Here is a 19455-nt window from a genome sequence, read left to right as displayed (position 1 = left end):
AATTTTTGTGTGTGCTATTCTACGCCTACGATAGTTCATTCCTATCTATTTATGCACGTGGATAGGCAACGATTAACAAATTTACCGTTTTACCGATTTGTTATCTTCATCATTTTTATATTTAATTAAATTAATAATCTTTTTAATATATGTAAATTACGTGTCACGTTGTTTGTCCGTAATAAACTCCTAAACTACTGAACCGATTTTAATCAAATTTTCCACAATGTTTGCAGTTTCATTCAACTTGAAATATAGGATAGTTTATATCTCAATTTATTATAATCTCAATACTATTTTATTGCGTGAAGGGGCAACCCTAGTAATTTTTATATTTATAATTGTATGTTAATATATATTATATATTATATAGAGAGAGTTATAGTTATACAATATAATGTTTTTATTTTATTTTTATTATTATTATTATTTTAATTTTTATTTTACTTATGTAGTACAAATGTTGTTGCATTGGTCAAAGAAGGGATTTGTGAGAGAAAGAGAGATGGGTAAACGGTAGTCATTCATAGTGACATCTCATTAACACTATTTCCTTAATAACCCAAGATAAGAACTGGTCCTTTACCATATATATATATGTGTGTGTGTGTGTGTGTATGTGTATCTCTGAAGAATACTCGAAAGTAAACGTGTCCATCTCATTTTCTTGTATACTCGGTGCCTCTTTTGAACTTTCTTGTATTTTGTTTGTTTCTTTATTTGACTTTTTCACTGTCATCCTCACCCTTTCTCTCTCGGTCGTTAAAATATACGTATATATGCGTAAGAATAATAATTATTCCTAAGTATAGGCCTAAGAACGTCGGACAAGAGCAACGCCGGTGTCTTTGACACGGTTGTTCCGTCTTTTAGTATCATTTTAGTTGAAAAAAAGAAAAGCGTGTCTCTCGTTCTACCAGATTCCCATGTCGAGAGAGAGAGAGAGAGAGAGAGAGAGAGAGAGAGAGAGAGCCGCTTCAATTAAACAAACAGTTTGAAAAGGTAGTATCCGTAAAATTTGATTTTGCATATTAATTTTGGTCAAGCGATCTGTGGTGGCAATGGTGGTGGTAGTAGTGGTGGTTGCATCAGGGATACAATTTTATTTTCTTTTATTTTGTTATTTTGTTATTTTTCAATTTTCATTCTACCGAATGAACTTTAATAAGGCGAATGATTCGATAATGTTCCGCGAATTATTTTTATTTCTTCTGAATATTGTATTATTATGTGGTTCGGTGGTTGCAAAGGTGGTGGTGTTGGTTGCACCAGGGATACAATTATTCTATTTTCTTTTATTTTGTTATTTTCAATTTTTATTCTATCGAACGAACTTTATTAACGCAAATGATTCGATAATGTTCCGTAAATTATTTTTATTTTTTTTTTAATATTATATTAATTATAGAATAATTATGTGGTTCAGCAGTAAACGTCGTTACCACTAATCTACGGTAAAATAAATCAACTTATATATATATATATATATATATATATATATATATATATATATATATATATATATATGCAATATAATAATAAAATGTTAAAAGTAAGACGAGAGACCGAGGAGGCGATTACCGAGAACGATATTATGCAAATTTCAAAGTTACCGTCAGAGTCAGATAAAAGAACAATTAGCATGTTATTGGTATTTCGTTGTGGTTAATGTTACTAATTAAAATGCTCCATTTCCTTATTTTCACTGACAGACTAAAAACCTAGTATCAAGTCAAGAAAACTTACACGTACGAATACGTATTAAGATTTTTTTTTTTTTTTTATTTAATAAATCATTGATTACGAAATCTATTAACAATAATTTCAATTATAACAAAAAAAAAAAGTCTGATTGTTTATTAATAGACCGATCACCAAGTAGACGACATCTTACACCACTGTCACAATTATTAAAATAAATTCGTACATTTTATTCTAAAAAAAAAAAAATGGCGAGTCATGTTAACATAAATATTCGATATTACGAGACTGTTATTAACAATTTAAGAGAATATATTTTGCAAATGTTAGGGAACACAATAATGAGTATAAATTTGGTATATACGAGTCCCCCAGAAAAAGGGTTTTGAACGTTGTGTCAATCAGCAGCTGTGCTACCACTGAAAACTTTTAATTATCGAAATCCTTCGAATGCGTTTCTGTTCTCTCCCGTTTCGTCCTCGTTGGCCAAACATTTCGAAGGAAGGACACTCGACACTGGCTGATTGGAATCACCGGAATCCTTTAACAGGAGGTGTGGCAAAGAAAAAGAAATCAATTGGAGAGACTTAGTATAAGCCACTGGTCTTTCTTTTTATCGGTCCTTCCATTTTTTTTCTTCTTCTTCTTCATCTTTTATACACGTTCGTATTTTTTTTTTATATTTTCTAAAAAAAAAAGAAAATGAATTCAATGTTTTATTTAAATATATCTTCTTAGAGGTTCAGTGTATTAATATTAGTTCTTCTAAATATTTGTTTACAGTTTAAAACCACCACAAAAGGATGGCGTGACGAAGTCTAATCCGAGTAAACGACACAGAGAACGTTTGAACGCCGAACTGGATACATTGGCATCATTACTTCCATTCGAACAAAATATTCTAAGCAAACTTGATCGTCTAAGTATCCTCAGGCTCAGCGTCAGTTATCTACGCACCAAAAGTTACTTTCAAGGTAAACAATTCATGTCTTTTTTCTTTTTTTTTTTGGTCAAATATTTCAATCAAAAACAACAACCACCGGATTGTTTTACGTATAGACAAAATTTGGATTGATTTCTCAACGTAAGATGAGAGAGTAGTAGTAGTGGGGGGGGGTGGGATTTATTTTGTTAATATAAAATATCATCACACATATATATATAGAAAATTTGAAAGTAGTAGAGTATCTTATTCGTGAAAAGTTGGGGAAAACACGCGAAACACTCGTTATTAGATTATCAGTTCGAAAAACAATGACTCGAGAAAGACAATGGCAGAATGAGGCACCCTTCTTCTTCTTCTTCTTCTTCTTCTTCTTCTTCTTCTCGTTTACCACTTCGTTCGAGATTTCTACGAAATGTTCATTATCAAAAGACACAATGCTATCTTTATTACGAGTTTAGATTACTAGTGTTAAGAAAAAGAAAAAAACGATAAATATAATCCTTCTTGTAAAATACCAGTTATACGATATCAAAATTATCTTTTATACATTGAATCGTGTAATACAATTATTCAAATTTATCACTGGGATTTAATTAAATCGCGTTAAGATGAAAATCAAACGTAACGTTCTACGATTTCAATGAATTCTTTGTACTAAAATTATTTTTTCAGATTTGTTTATAGTATCAACTCTGTTTAACACGTTTGTCGTCATAGCACTGTATATCGGAGACGGGCATGCTTCTCTAGAAGCCCTGTCACCGTATACGGTGACAACACGCTCTTCTTGTTGAAGTTAGAGTATGTTTTAGTTGGAAAAACTTATCACATTTCCCATTTCGAAAGAAAACTATTTTCGTTAAATAAAACATAGTTTTTATATTTTATTGCGATTATAAATTGAGATATAAACTATCCTATCTTTCAAGTTGAATGAAACTGCATATAGTGTGGAAAATTTGATTAAAATCGATTCATTAGTTTAGGAGTTCATTGCGGACAAACAACGTGACAATATAATAATATAATATAACGGGCTGGGCAACAAACATGTGAAATTTGTGGCCTATTTTATTGTCTCATTTTTATCTTTGTAATGTAAAAAGGTTCATCAACATTTTCCGAATTACAATTTAACGAGTTGAGAAATCAGCAGGATTATAAAAGAAATTGCAATTAAAGGAAAGGATAAAAAAAAAAAAAGAAAAGAAAACGAAAGATGTTGAAAATCAAAGATCGGGTTCATTATTATCGACATGTTTCTCTTATGGCGTTTGGTTCTCGCGCGTTTTCGTAACGCACGCCCTTATACATAATCTCATCTGCAATCACAATCAGTTAGGGTCAATCGAAGAATCGGCACAGTACAGGAGGATAATGGGTAGGCTCGTTTCTTTCTTTCTTTCTTTCTTTCCTTCTTTCATTGGGCTGTCCCACAGTCTTCTCTTTCCTTCGCCATTAGGCTGTTTCTTACGTTTGGTTGAATAACCACCTCTTGCCTGGCCTCATCCCTCTTTTCTGATCTAAGGGCGAAGGTGAACGGCAAGACTTTTGTGCAAAGTTACACGAAAACCACCTTCCTAATGCAACCAACTTTTTTTTTTTTTTTTATCGATTTAATGTCATCTAAAAATACTATTTTCGATTTATCATTATTTCTATTTTTAAAACGAACTATAATATCTTGAATAAATTAATAAAAAAATAACCTTTACATTACTGTATTAATAATTACAGTTTATTAATTTATTATGAAATATCTATTCACGAGTATATATATATCATAATACCTTACTTAGAAAACAGTTGGTATAACACAGGAGAGTGTTAAAAGAGTCTTCTTTGGATTGAGATCTAACGGATAAACGTTGAAAGGAGAGACAGAAGATGAAAAGAAGACACATGGAATTACCGAAGATGAAGTCTCGGGGGTGGCAAAGTTCTCTAGAGGAAGAAGAGAACAAAAAATAAAAAGGAAGAAGAAGAAGAAGAAGCAGAAGAAGAAGAATAAGAATAAGAATAAGAAGAAGAATAAAAATAAAAATAAGAAAAATAAGAAACGAGAGACGAGAGTGGATTCTCGGCAGAGTGAGAGATGAGAGATATCGAGCGCAATAGCGTATGCAAGGTAATGCACGCGCACGAATACGAATCCGGATGGAGGAGTTAGGAGTGAGAGTAAGAGAAAGAGAAAGAGAGAAAGAGAGAAACTAAGCGCCCTGTTCGTTGGCTACTCTTCGGGGTCCGCGAAGCAGCACTGGTCCTGGTATCGCGGATCTCGCAGTATATCACCATGGACCGACCCAGAGGAGCTTGGGCTTCTACTTAGCACCGGTGTTGCTCTTGTCCCTGAGCAATACTACCCGCTACCGCTCACCGATCCCACAGCCACACACCACCGGTGAAACGGGCCAAACGGTAGCAGAGAGTAGCATTGTTCACACCGTTTTAATAGGTATTCATTGTCTGACCTCGGATCTTTTTCCAAAGAGAGAGAGAGAGAGAGAGAGAGAGTAGCAAACAGTGGAAAAGAGAATGAAACGCCAGAGTGTCGTCCCTGATGTTCCGATAAAAAAAACCTCACTCTTCTGATATCTCAGACCACAAGAGAGACCAATAATCCCCTTTGTGTGTTTTGCAATCCTTCTCTTATCGACGACAGTTTCTTCCTGTGTTATTACGCGTTATTATATTTCCAATTTATTCAAAGTTAGAATAAAAGGAAGGAGTGTGTGTGTGTGTAAACTTTGTATCTAAACTTAGATTATCAGAAAAGAAAAAAAAAAAGAAGGATTCGTTGCACTGTGTTATGCAAATTAATTAGCGGTGATTTTTGAAACGGACGCGTGCAACGGACACGATCTGTGTTGGCAAGGTGTTGGCAAGGTTGGAAGTTCGGCTGTCGATGAGGCGGTGTGTGCACTGAAAAGATACCACCACCACCACCACCACCACCCCCTGCACACCCAACACCCACACACACACACACACCAGCTCTTCGAGGATTCCAGATAGGAGATCTTTGTTGTTGCATAGCCCTTCTTGCAAAACCCTTCTCTTGCAAACCCCTTCTCTTGCAAACGTACGTTCGAGTGCGAGGAAAGAGAGAGAGAAAGAGGATCCACCGACCGAATCTTGGCAATTAACCGCCGCCACTTAGTCTTATTACTGGCAGTTCCGGTGTGTCGTACTTGGAATCTTAGCTTCTCTCCACCGCGACTTAACTTTAACTCTCCGAGCTTGCTTGCTTTTTTTTTTCTCTTTTCTTTTTTTTTTTCGTATTTCTTCTTGATACTCTCTTTTTCCTACTAGATTCGAGATAGTCTACTACCTCTAACAATAAACGTGGTGTTCGTTCGTGGCCGAGCGATTTTAACGACACGCTCTCTCTCTTTCTCTCTCTCTCACACACACACAACACACACACCTTCTTCCTTTTTCCAATTTCAAGCGAATTTATTGTTCTTTTTCTTTCTTCTTCCATTTTTTGTGTTTTTGTTATATTACACGAAAATAATATCGATGCAACAAACTATATGTAAGTACACCCCATAGAGTGTATATATATGTAATACATATACATACGTATAGAGAAAAAGAAAGAGAGAGAGAGAGAGAAGGCACACTCGTAATCTGAAATCGGAGAAGCACATACGGGCTAACGAGTTGCCGATTAATCCCGAGAACTTGCCTGTCGGCTCTCTGCCTGTTATCGAGGAAACTTTTTATTGCGACTTTAATTAATTTCCTCGTTATATGTATTCTCTCGCTCTTTTTCACTCAAAGAATAAGAAAAAAAAAAAAGAGAGACAAAAAGAGAGAGAGAGAGAGGGAGAAGAGTGGGGGAGGAGATCTCAAGTCTCGAAATTGCCTGTCGTATGTGGACATTACTTACGGGGTGATCTTTTTTAACGAGTATGGGGATACATACGAACGAGAGATCGTTTTCTAACGAAAAAAATAGTCCAAGTGGTGTCCTGCCGTCAGAATATATTCGATGAGGAGAATTACTTTTCACCTGTGTACGTTTGTATTTTTTTTTTATGCATTAATATACAAATGTGTGTACATACGTCTCTCTCTGTGTGTGTGTGTGTATATATGTGTGTGTTTGTATACGCAAGAGAAGAGGAGACGTAGGCGAAAAGGCAGAGGGAAAGTTTTATGATGAAATTATTAGTCTTGTGGTACATTAATAACGTCTGTAGACTAATTGCTTACCGCGCGAGTACATTAAATCCTCATTAAATAATTCGTTACCGTCCGACACCTTAATCGAAATCTGCCACAGATGAAAAAATTACGTCCCCGGTATAATAAAGAGCTAACGAATTAGTCCTGGCTTTCTCGGAGTCCTTGATAATTCTATACGTGAATATTCCCCCCCCCCTCACCCCCACCCCCTCCTCATTAGATTTAGACACTGAAATGATCATCTTGCAATCGTACAAGTGTACAATATCTTATTTGTCGTTAGATTGTATTCTAATGCAAATTTCAAATAGAATTGTATATTGATTGGAAAAGTGTTTTCCAAATGTTACGTCAAAGTGGTGTGTGTGCACATCTGTGTGTGTGTGTGTGATTAGAAAAATGTGTTTAATGTATTCTAATGCAAATTGTTAAGTAACATTGTATATTGATTAGTTTATTTATTTTGGATTTTTTCAAAAGTTAGGTCAAAGTAGTGTTAGAAAAATTAGATGAAATTCTAAAATATTGTGTTAGTATAGAAAATAAAAAGATGATTGTAAATCCTTATGAAATCTAAAGAAACTTCGATTAATATATTCGTTGAATTATTTATCGAAATGAAAGCAATGATAAAAAAAAAAAAAAAGAAGGTAGCAGAGAAGAAATGAATGGAAAAATCGGGTTTCTCGTTGAGCGATGACTTTATCGTCAAATTCGTTTTATCTTTTACGTTATTACAGCGTATGCGTGACATAATGTTACACGTATATATGCCTATCTACAAAGGTATATCGTAAACGTTTGGAAATGCGTAAGTTTGCGATGAAGATCCGTCCAGTGATACGTTTACCTTTTCGTTATTACGGCTTATTTGCATTTTCCATTTCGTTCTCGCACCTGGCAGGATAGGTGCTGGCTATGTGGTTACATATATATATATATATGAGAAACGAAGAAAGAAAAAGAGAATAAGAGAAAGAGAAAGAGCAAACGAGTGACTAAGGTGCTGCAAGATGGGCAAGGCGGGACTCCACGTGGAAATCAACGGAACAGATCTTTCGTTCTCAAAAAAAAAAGAAAAAAAAAGAAAAAAATATTCAAAAGACTACGAGAAGAATGATGACACCGAGAAATATCGTAAATCGATTTACATTCCAAAATCGCGCAACAGAACACAATCATATAACCACATATAATAATGATTAATTTAAACCGATTATCTATATAAAAAGAGTTAGTTCATTTTTCATGTAGAACAAGATTGGTTATCGCAAATCCAGGGGCGGGGGTGGTCGTATAAAAATGTTCAAATTAGTCTTCTTTAAGGATTCAATCGTGTTTTATTTAATGTTTGAATATATGTAGATAGTAGGGATCATTATTGTACATGTTTGTTCTAATTATCTTTGATTCGAGTAGTCTCTTTTAATATGGTTACAAACTGATAGGATATTTATCTACCTACCTGTGTCATATACATCGTGTCGTAATATAAAATGAATGAATGAATGAATGAACGAACGAACGAACGAATGAATGAAAGAGAGTAGATGAGTCGTTTAACCGAGCAGCACACGTGCGCACGTTCGCGAGCCTTGACAAATGATGTCTTCCATGAGAGTGTCGAGAAACGATGCGCAGAAAGAATGATGATATGTTTATGGTGGTGGTGGTGGTGGTGGTGGTGGTGGTGGTGTTACACGGTAGCAGCAAAGCCAAGCCAAGCCAATCGACGAGTTGATCTTCGATAGTCGATCTTCGGAGAAAGCTTTATTAAAGGTAGTTTCTTCTTCTTTTGCTAAAGAAGTAAAACGATCTGTCGATTTGCTTTGCGGTAAGAAAGAGAAATATAATCTAAAAAGAGAGAGAGAGAGAGAGAGAGAGAGAGGGGTAGAGAAAGTGTAAAAGGAGAGTTTTCGATTGACGCGTGCAATGATCACATCGCACCAAACCTTTTTTACGAAGAAATTAATGATGCTACTAAACGCACACTATGTTATTTATTATTAATACGTTAATGCGTTTCGTGCTTTTCTAGATTATATTCTCTCTCTCTCTCTCACACACACTCACACTTGTTTTTTTATGTGTGTTTTATTCAATGTCTTTCTCCTCTTCTTCTTCTTCTTCTTCTTCTTCTTCTTCTTGTTGTTGTGTTGGTTCTTTTTGGCACGCGAAGAAGATATCTTGAAATGCAAATTTGGTCGACCCAAAAGGATACTATTTTTACTTTTGTTTTGTTTTGTTTATTTCCAACTAGGTCCAGGTTCGGAATGTTCATTCTACTACCTTTGGCTCTGCTCGAGGATCGTTACTTTTTTTGTCCCAGTAGTTCGATTTCCGGTTGTTCCTTTTAAAGTGTTTTGGAATGTATTCACGTCCGGTTGTATGTGTGTGTCTCTCTTTCTCTCTCATGCTGATGAAAGAAATAAAGAAAGAAAAAACTTGCAAATCGCACGTTCTTTTATCTCATTTGACGTGACAGTCCAAGTGGCTTCCTTTTTGGATACCGAAAAGGTAGAAACGATCACAACAGCTGCCGAGTTCAATAGCCGGTTAGTCGGGAAACTTCTTCTTCTTCTTCTTCTTCTTACGATAAAATGACGAGTTTGTTCGAAGAAAAGATAGAAACACACACACACACACATGTTAACCGACGCTAACCCTCTTTTTCTTTTTTTTGTAAATTTTTCCATTCAATATTGGGTTGTCCGAAAAGTTCGTACCAATTTTCAGTAGGTGACAAAGTTTGTTTTTTTTTTTTTCTGAGAAAACCTGAGAAGTTTTGGAATGGCACTTAAATGCGTTACGTTTCAATCTTCCATTATTAAAATCGAACCGGTACGAACTTTTCGAACAACCCGATATATATAAAAAAATAAAAATAAAGATATAGAAAAGTAACAAACACATCGTGATATTAAAAAACGATCGATAGATATCGAGGGATAAAAAGAAAAAGGGACAACACAGTGGTCTTATTTACCGTTAACATCTTAGATCCGATTTGCCTTTAATCGGTTCGACACCAAGCTGCACTGCTACCGGATACCGGACACGCGATAAACATCAAGCTCATTAATGTCATTATTAAAAATGCGCGGCAATTAGAGCGGCCCCGAATATCGACTTATATGGTCTCGACAAGCTGATACACTCGGCCAATCCATTTAGTATACGTAAGTAGGTAAAACTTGTTTTTACTTATTTGTAAACGAATCGTCATAGTTTTTTTCTTTTCTTTTTTTTTTTTCAACTTTCTTGTATTCCTCAACAACATATTTTCATGATTTTGTCATTCGATCTTTCGAAAAAGAAAATCACATTGAACAACGTTCAGATTTAAATAGAAAGAAAACATTTACGAATGAAAATGACCAGCTGCTGTTTCTTCTTCTTCTTGATTGGATATCTTTTTAACCGACTTCAAAAAAGGAGAAAGAGGTTCTCAATTTGACTATATTTTTTTTTTGTATGTTCGTTCCTTCAAAACTTTCGACTGGGTTAACCGATTTTGATGATTCTTTTTTTATTTGAAAGCTGGTACTTCCCGTGTAGTCCCATATCAATTTGGTTCAATTTTGATAATGGCATCCATGAGAAAACCATATAAGTCTTAAATTTGTTTAGGTTTTGATTATGGGATCCATGACAAAGTAACGAAACTCTTCAATTTTTAACCGACTTCAAAAAAATCGATTAAAGCCTCCTTTACAAAAGTATTTTCCTTTCACCTGTCTTACAAGGTATATCAAATTGTTATTTGCATTTGATCTAGGAGATTGAAATGAAATTAATTTGTCGTTGTGGAAATTTGTACATTTATCAAATAGAAGATAGTCAAGTTTTATTATTAATCTCTCTCTCTCTCTCTCTCTCTCTCTCTTTTTATCCTTTCATACTTTTATCCATTTATTATTACATAATCATTTATCTTTCTAACATATTAATATAACATCTAAACCTATTTACAATCAAACTTAAGTTACCATTATTTATGATAGTTCATTTACATGGATCCATTTAGATAAATCGCTCATTCTTCCTTCCTACCTTTTCCTACCTTCCTACCTTCCTACCTTCCTACCTTTCTTTCTTTCTTTCATTCGTTCGAGTTGATTTATTCAATCAGATATTCGTAGGATTTATAAGGAAAATTTATAGTTACAGCTACGATCATTGGTTTATCGAAAGATCGATAAAAGATATACCTACGCCAATGTGAATTGTAAAATCAAATGGATCTAATCGTTCGTAAGGTTATATAACCTTGACCCGAATAAAAAAAAAACGTTGAGTGTCGTTGATTTTTTTTTGTTAAATATTTTTTCGTTCAATTCTAATTTTCTTTTAATTCACAATACTGATGGATAAACAGAAAAAAAAATAAAAATAAAAAAAGTAATCCTCCTCCGATGCTCGTTACACGGATACATCTTGCACAGGGGGCGCACGTCTCTTGGCATTGCAACGATGATGAAACTCCGATAAGAATGGCGCAGGGCGTAAGGCTGTTATTAGCTGAAAATATGACGAACACCAACGGACATCAAGCAGCACTTTTATGGGAGACAGGGAATCATAATTGCGAGAGTTTAGCCGTAATGTCGGCAATCATTTTAATTAAGAATAACCCCCATCTTTCCCTTCGTATATCTCACCCCCTTCCATCATCACCACTACGATCATCATCATCATCATCATCATCATGGGCTGGTAAAATACGTCATTGGATGAACGATCGTGAAATAGGTAGTGTCTGTTTGAGATCTGATGATCTTTGTGTTAACCAATGCGTCCATCTATAATTACCCTATTTAGAATAGTTAAACTTATCTTATCTATTTTACATCCTATGTTCATATTTTTCTTTATCAACGCGTGTTAAAGTATTTCAGTTACGTTAATTCTAATATTTTATTCAACTCTGAGATCGCATACCAAGTACCGTTTGTTGCACACGCATGAAAATAAAATGATATACCTCTGTCTAAACTTATAAATAATAATATAAAAATAATAAGAGAGAGAGAGAGAGCGATTAAACGCGCAAATATTTACGTTAAAGAAAAATTCCATTGGAATTTTTCTGTTTTCTATGATTTTTTTTTTTTTTTTTTTTTTTTTTTTACACTTGCAAATGATCTTGGCAACACATTTCCACTATAGCACATAATTATGTTTCCTGGATTATTCGTTTGTATTTTCTTGTTCATTCTTTCTGTGGCACGAATCCAGTAGATAAGAACTATAGATATATATATATATATAAAATATAAAATATAATATATATATATATATATATATATATACGTTTTACGTAGCGGTTATTCGTTAATGTGGTACGAATCAATAGCCAACAACAGCAAGACGGATAGCGATCTCTTCTCGAGCATACGCTCACCGACCACGAAGAGTTCTGAATATTTTTATATGAAAATCTAAGGTGGAATATTGTTAGAGAAGCCATGAGCCCAAGAGAGCGAGTAAATTTTTTTCTTCTCACGCACCACGAGCTAGCTACGTAACTCTACGAGTAGGTATAATACGGTAGAAGAGAACGTTTCTCTCTTTCTCTTTCTCTCTTTCCATTTCTCTGTTCGAACGGGTGGCTTTGTTGTTTTTTTTATTTGACCGTTCTACATGCAATTACCTACGGTTCTTCGGCTGGGTGCGGCACCCGTACATCCGCGCGTGCGCGATCTACAAAGCCGCAACACTGGTAGTAGCAGTAGTAGTAGTAGTAGTAGTAGTAGTAGTCGAGACTTCTTTTTTTTTACTACAATTCCAACTAGAATTCGTACACGCAATGTCCCTTGATAATCCGGGGTATCCGAAAGGGAAAACTCAAAAATCAACCCCAAGGTAAAAACAACCAAAAAACAACCGAAAGGTATCCAACAATCCAAAGGGAAAACTCAAAAATCAACCCCAACCCTTGCAACTTTTCTTACCCTTACCTTATTAACTTATTTTTTTTGTTTTTTTTTTTTTTTTTTTTTTTTTTACAAACGGACGGATATTTTGTTTAATTGGTATTATAATATAACAAGAATGTGAAATATACCAAATCAGAACGATGAGTAGTTTTCTAACAGACAGAGGCAAGTAACTCGCGTTGGTCAGTGGCAAATAATCCGTGCGCATAAATTGCCTATTTATTCCGCGCGTATATATGAATATAAATTAGGTTCTATCGGTCTCTCTTTCCGATGTTTAAGTATCCGAAGCGTATCCAACGTATCTCGACGAAGATGCGAATTAGACTGTAATAACGACTCATTATTATCGGCACGGCGATTATGGTTCTTGTTGTTGTGTTATGTTGTTGTTGTTGTTGTTGTTGTTGTTATTGTTATTAGCAATGAATTACGTTACGCCTTTCGGCGTGAAATTTCCACGAACGCGCGAATCGGCGCCCGGAGGTAAGCTTCGTCGTCTGGAAAAATATTTCGCCTCCTTGTGTTTCTCTCGGGGGTATTAAATTCCACGCTCTCCCGTAGATTCACGCATGAACCCCTTCCCTCTCTCTTTCTCACTCACTCACTCTCTCTCTCTCTCTCTCTCTCTCTCTCTCTCTCTCTCTCTTTTCGTTGACGCTAATAAAAATCTCACGACCAAACGACACTCGAAATATCATCTTCTTCTTCTCCTCCTTCTTCTTTTTCCCCCTTTTTTTTCTTTTCTTTTCTTTTCTCTCCTCTTCGTATTTTTTTTTTTTTTTTTTTTTTTTTACCGTTCCACCATTTTATCAAATATCGCTTCATAATATTCTGATGTCGCAGGAAGAATGAAGAAATAGATGGACGAAAGTAAACTATTAGCAACATTAGCGAAAATTCGAAAGATAGGAGAGAGGAGGAGGAGGAGGAGGGTGCGAGTCGAATGGAAGAGAGAGAGAGGGAGGGAGGGAGGGGTATATAAGGTAGGTGCAATCTGCAGCTGCTGTAACTCCGGCTGTAACTTAAGACAGTATCATCGTGATATAAATATGCTCGAGATGGTATCGTCGTAACATACTGTCTCCGACGACCTTCTAATTCCTCACCAGGTATATAGTATACGTACCAACTTAAACCCTGCTATATTAGCCGAGAATTAACGAGCATGGTAATCAGCACTCGCTTCATAGCGTTCGGCGCGTTACATGGAGCGTTACACGGTCCAAGATGGATCACGCAGATTTACGTGTTATACCTATATATACCATACCACCTTAGAGCCGTTACACCGATCCTCCTCCTCTGTAACCTCTCGGTGAACGACGAAGACGACGACGACGACGACGACGATTTCTAAGGATCCGGAAGAAAAAAAAAGAAAGAAAATTATTACGTTGCCTTTTCTATGCGAATTTAGCACGAGACTCCCATAAGAGATACGAGGATCATTCAAATAACTTTCACAATTCTTAAATTATAGAAAAGGAGGTGTGTGTGTGTGTTTTAGTAACCCGTTGAGAAAAATATTATCTCGACAAACTATGTAGAATCATTTTTATTCAAGTTAAAATTTGATATATAATACTTTCCTTTATATATGACGATAATATTATAATAATCCTTGTAAACTAGGTCGAAGGAAATTCCTAAAGAAGTTCAAGATATTTGGAAATCTATACGGTTGGCTAACTCTACTTACCTATACATACCAATGTATATATATATACATATGTGTGTGTGTGTATATATATAGTTCGCACATAAATCAAGTCGCACGATGGGTTAATTGTCACGATACGAGTTTGAGTCTCGATATTATCGGGAAGGCCAGATTACGGCGTGGAACTACGGGGGCCAGGCAATCTATTTCGAGTCAATCTAGTAGCGAGACAGGAGATCATTACCGATTTCAAGTTAGCCGAGTTTAGTGAGGAAGAGTGGGGGGCTGGCAAACACGGAGAACCGTCACCTGAATCGAGAGATACGCACCTACCGAGAATAATTATTATCAGCGTGGCTACGATTACGTTTTAACGATTCTTATCTACAAAAGCAAAAGAAAGAAAGAAAGAAAGAAAGAAAAGTAAGTTCGATCAAAGAGAGATATGTTTGGGAATGACAACGAGTTCAAGAGCAAATCGAAGGAAGAAATCTTAGGAAGTGCTTACAAAGTCGTAGCGTTGGCTTTACAATTAGATGAAAAATCTTGATATCGTCTCATTATCGTTAAGTCTAAGCCTATGTCGATCGATCTACGCACGACATATCGTACCTAGCTAGACTACCAAGGGCTATGGTATTCTCGTTTAAAGGCCATGGCCTGTGAGAAGACCATAGCGAAACAACTCCCCAAGCAGAGACTAGCTAACTTGCTTGGTGCTTGCTTGGTGCTTGCTTGGTGCTTGCTTGCTTGCTTGCTTGCTTGGTGCTTGCTTGCTTGCTTGCTTGCTTGCGGGTAGGTAACGCACGCATCACGCCAACACGCCACGCCACGCCACGCTATGCCTGTATGCCTGCCATGCCACGATCAGCTGGAAACCCGGAAGGTTTCTTGGCACTCCTGACCTACTGAACAAGACACCTTTGCATGTGCTCGCTCGTTTAACCTCACACCCCGAGCATTCGTCGACGAGTGAACCGAGTTCACGGCAGGGACACGTACCTTGACGTATGATAGATGCACGCTGGACTACGCCTACTTTCAAATCTATCCGGAAAATCCTTCCTATCTTACCACGTGTATCTTTCATACTCGAGCACTTGAATGATTCCTTAGGCGAGAATGAAATTTACACTGCAATCAAAGGTCTTTTGCGACATTTCTGCATGACTAATGTGTGATTAGCGTAAAGATATCTGTTGAAATAAAATAAAGGGGCCCTTACGCGAACATCGTTGTTAATGCATTCACGAGGAAGATCTTTTTATCATTTTTTTTCTTTTCCCCAACGAATTTATATACAATGTGAGATAAACGTCATACCTGTTAAAACGCAAATCGGTGTCCCTTTTTGTTAACGACGAGGAGAGAACATAGGACCCAGGGTCCCATGTAGACGATGCTCGGGAAGAAATAAAAGTACGAGGTTAACCTCTGATCGTGGAACTAATTCAAAGTACGCGTATCGTAAAATGCTCCGTGTGAAGTCACCGGTTGATCGATGGCGTTATTAGTCAGCGGATCCGTCAGACTTCACAAAGGGTTCTCTCTTTCTCTTTCTCTCTCTCTCTCTCTCTCTCTCTCTTTTCTCACCTTTAGATAAACGGACGATCCCTGATGAGCGATTAAATGCCTGCTCTCTCTCTTTCTCTCTCTCTCGTTCGCACATCTCGCTGTGAAAAATAGATCGTTCTCTTGTCCTTGATGGAACAAACAAAATGATACAAAAATGATGAAAAGTTTGAATCGGTAAAAAAAAAAAAAATATCATGTGGGCAGATCACACGTGTTAGAAGTGAAACCTTCGAAAAACTAAGTTTTGAGAGAATGAGACGAATGCAGAATATCAGGTGTAGGATAATTATAGGGTTGTTACTTTATAAAAATATTATTATTGTATTGTTAACACTTTCAAAAATTAATATACGTCTTATTAACATATTATATAAAACATATTACACAGTAGGCAAGTTCTCAATTCGAAGAAATGAGACAAGTTGCTTATAAAGAGGAGACCAAGAATAGGAAAAACTTTATAGCTATATTCCGTCTCATTCTCTCATTATTTAGTATAGCAGCCGTTTCATAGCTCCGTTTCATAGCTCCGTTTCCTGACCGACCGCGTTTATTTGCTTTTCAGATCACTCCCATTCTAAAGAAGTTTTCACTTCAAAAAAAGTGTAAAAGTCAAGTTCATCATATGTGAGATGATTCTCAGTTACTACGTGTGTGTTGGTTGTATCATTGCTTGAATTACCACGATCGGTTAGCAATCGTAATAAAAGCTCGTAGGAGGAAACGCAAACATATCGCTTTCGAGGAACGTCGAAGGGAGGAGGGTTGCCGAGCGCGGATGGTAGGGGGTACAAGTGGCACAACATGGTGGTGAAACGGGGGAAAGCGAATGACTGGTGTCAGTTACACGAGCTGGCACTACAGCTCGTTCTTTCCTACTCCGGCATCGAGGTACCTACTAACTACCCCTTGCGGTTTCCTCCGAGCAACCCCCCCCCCTCCTTTTTTTCTTTTTTTCATTGACTCCACGGAACTCTTAGTATTTATGTTCCTATACTTAGATACACTATTTTAACGACTTTGTCGCGATAATCGATTAACAATTCTATCTACCAAACATTTGGTAAGTTCCGATTAATTTTTTTTTTTTGTTTTTTTTTTTTTTTGCAAAGAACTAACGTCACAGGAAAGGCTACTTTTCCGAGCTTCGGGCAAATAGGAAATATTCTATAAAAAGAAAAGAGAGAGAGAGAGAGAGAGAGAGAAAAGAAAAGAAAAGAAAAAAAGAGTAATTCCAGCGGTAGTGGCAGCTAGAACAAAGGCCTGGGAATTAATTAGTAGGCGCGTACACGGTAAGCCCCCTAGAGGGAGCAGCATATGGCGCGATCACATCATCTCATCATCGCCATACCACCTGGCTTCTCCCTTTTACATTCACCTTTGCTTTCTCTACTATTCCCGCGGCTTTGAAAACGCAAGGTCGTACTCTACACAGAAATGGAAATGAAGCCTTAACAAGAACAATCGAGACAGACAAAAAAAAGTTAAATTTGTCAAAGCATTTTCGATTATGTTAGAAAATCAATTTGTTGTTTAGTTATATGATGTTAAATTCATTTAAGATTATGGTTTTTTCTTTGGTAGTATTACGAAGTACATAAAGAAAACGTATCGCATCGATTAGGTTGCTTCGCGGTGTACATACATACATACCTACCTGACCGTCCTAGCAAATTACCAGATATCAACTTGAATTATGATGATCGTTGATACGCGGAAAACGCAACGCATCCTCGGTGATATTCCGAGGGACTACCAACCGAGCGTTTCATCTCCTTTCCTCGCGTATCATCTCACGAATCGTTCCTCAGTTGTCGTTATTTAAAGAGTCTCGCTCTCTCTCTCTCTCTCTCTCTCTCTCGCTCGCTCTCTCTCTCTTTTTCAAACGGATAAAAAGCACGAGACGAATGTATCAAATGAGTCCACGATCATGGCAAACGTATATATACGTCTGTTTGGAGAGGAAGCAAAAGCGTAAGCTTTACTGTGACTAATGTTCGCGGGAAATCTTTTACCGGTACCGATTTCCTTCTAACAAATGTTTATCTAATTTATTTCAAATCTTTTTTTTTTTTTTTTCTTCAAGAGTTCAAATTTGAAGAAGTAAAAGAAGAAGAAGAAAATAAAATTAGATAATTCCTATGAGAAAGCCGACTATGGAATCTTACGGATGGACGAAGATTCGCGATGCGATCGATCGGTCCGGGTCCGACGTCGGTTTGGACGTCGATCGATTCGTTGCTTTCCCACGAACTGGAATACGAGTGAAGCAAAATAACAGAGAGAGAGAGAGAGAGAGAGAGAGAGAGAAGGAGAGATAGATTAGCAAAGAAAGAAAGGAAAGAAGGTTGCGCAAGGAGAGGGTTTTGTAGGATGCACGAGAAGAAGAAGAAGAAGCAGAGGAGAAGAAGGAGGAGGAGGGTAAGGAGGAGGGTAAGGTAAAGTCGGGCCTTTGCAGAGGCAACCAAGGAACCAGACGAATTCCAGAAAATCTGCTTCTTCGAGTGAGAGAAGGCGAAGGAAATAAAAGAACGCGTGTCTCGAGTGTCGGCCGACGACCGTCGAATCGTCGTCTTCGTCTTGGTCTTGGTCGCGGACCAGGAACAGCAAAAGCAAGAAACCAAGTGTGGCTCCATGCATAAGTATATGTATAACTGTGCCGAGGATCGGTCGTCTCTCTTATATTGGATGAACGGACAGGTACTCGAAGAAGATTTTGACCGACCGCCGAGCGTAACTCGGCAGCCGCCTTCGGCGGCTCACCTTTCATGCTCCGACCACGAGCCGCTGCTCCCCGAAAAACCAAGCGAGACCCGTTGTGCTGGCCCTTTTCTGCTGGGCTCCTTCATCCTTAGACCACGACGACCTTTTTTTTCTTTTTCTTTTTCTTTTTCTTTTTTTCTTTTCTCTCCCTTTTTAAAATCGCTACCGAAGCGACGCGTAGCTCACGTAAGACGCAAAGGTATAACCCTTCTTGCTCTCGTTTACCAAAAGATATATAGGTATCATATATACTTTTATGTATATATATATATATATATATATATAAAAGAGAAACGTGTCGTTGGTAATGGCGTCCACCGTTAACCGTTAACGAGAAAGCCAAAAGGTATATATATATATATATATATATACACCTATATCTTTTGAGAAGAGAATTCGCGCATGGAATTGTTAAGAGGAGAACGGCTGGTGGTTCCTCTTTTCGGCATCGCCATCGAGTTAATGTCGACTATATTTCACGCGTAGGATCCGCCGAATAGGCGTGTAAAATGATTTGCTGTAAATCTATCTATCCGGCGTAGCTGGCCGGCCACCAGTACCGCCCTCGTAACGCGCACCTGGCGTATCTCACAGTATCTCCGGTACTTGGAGGTACAGTAAGGAAATTGTGTGTGTGTGTGAGAGAGAGAGAAAGAGAGAGAGAGAGAAATACG

At 37.0% G+C, this 19455-nt stretch overlaps 1 protein-coding gene across 1 annotated transcript in view; it reads left to right on the top strand.

Annotated features, from left to right (window-relative positions):
- The window catches only part of ss (aryl hydrocarbon receptor spineless), a 102106-nt gene that overhangs the window by 42163 nt on the left and 40488 nt on the right, over positions 1 to 19455 (top strand). The window contains 1 exon segment of the mRNA XM_089170528.1: positions 2485 to 2675. Coding sequence (XP_089026654.1) covers positions 2485 to 2675 — 191 coding nt within the window.

Source organism: Polistes dominula, unplaced genomic scaffold, assembly GCF_049000335.1.
Source record: "Polistes dominula isolate Pdom_NZ unplaced genomic scaffold, Pdom_raw_medaka contig_15, whole genome shotgun sequence".
Classification (NCBI taxonomy): Eukaryota; Metazoa; Arthropoda; class Insecta; order Hymenoptera; family Vespidae; genus Polistes; species Polistes dominula.
This window is presented reverse-complemented; position numbering and strand designations above follow the sequence as displayed.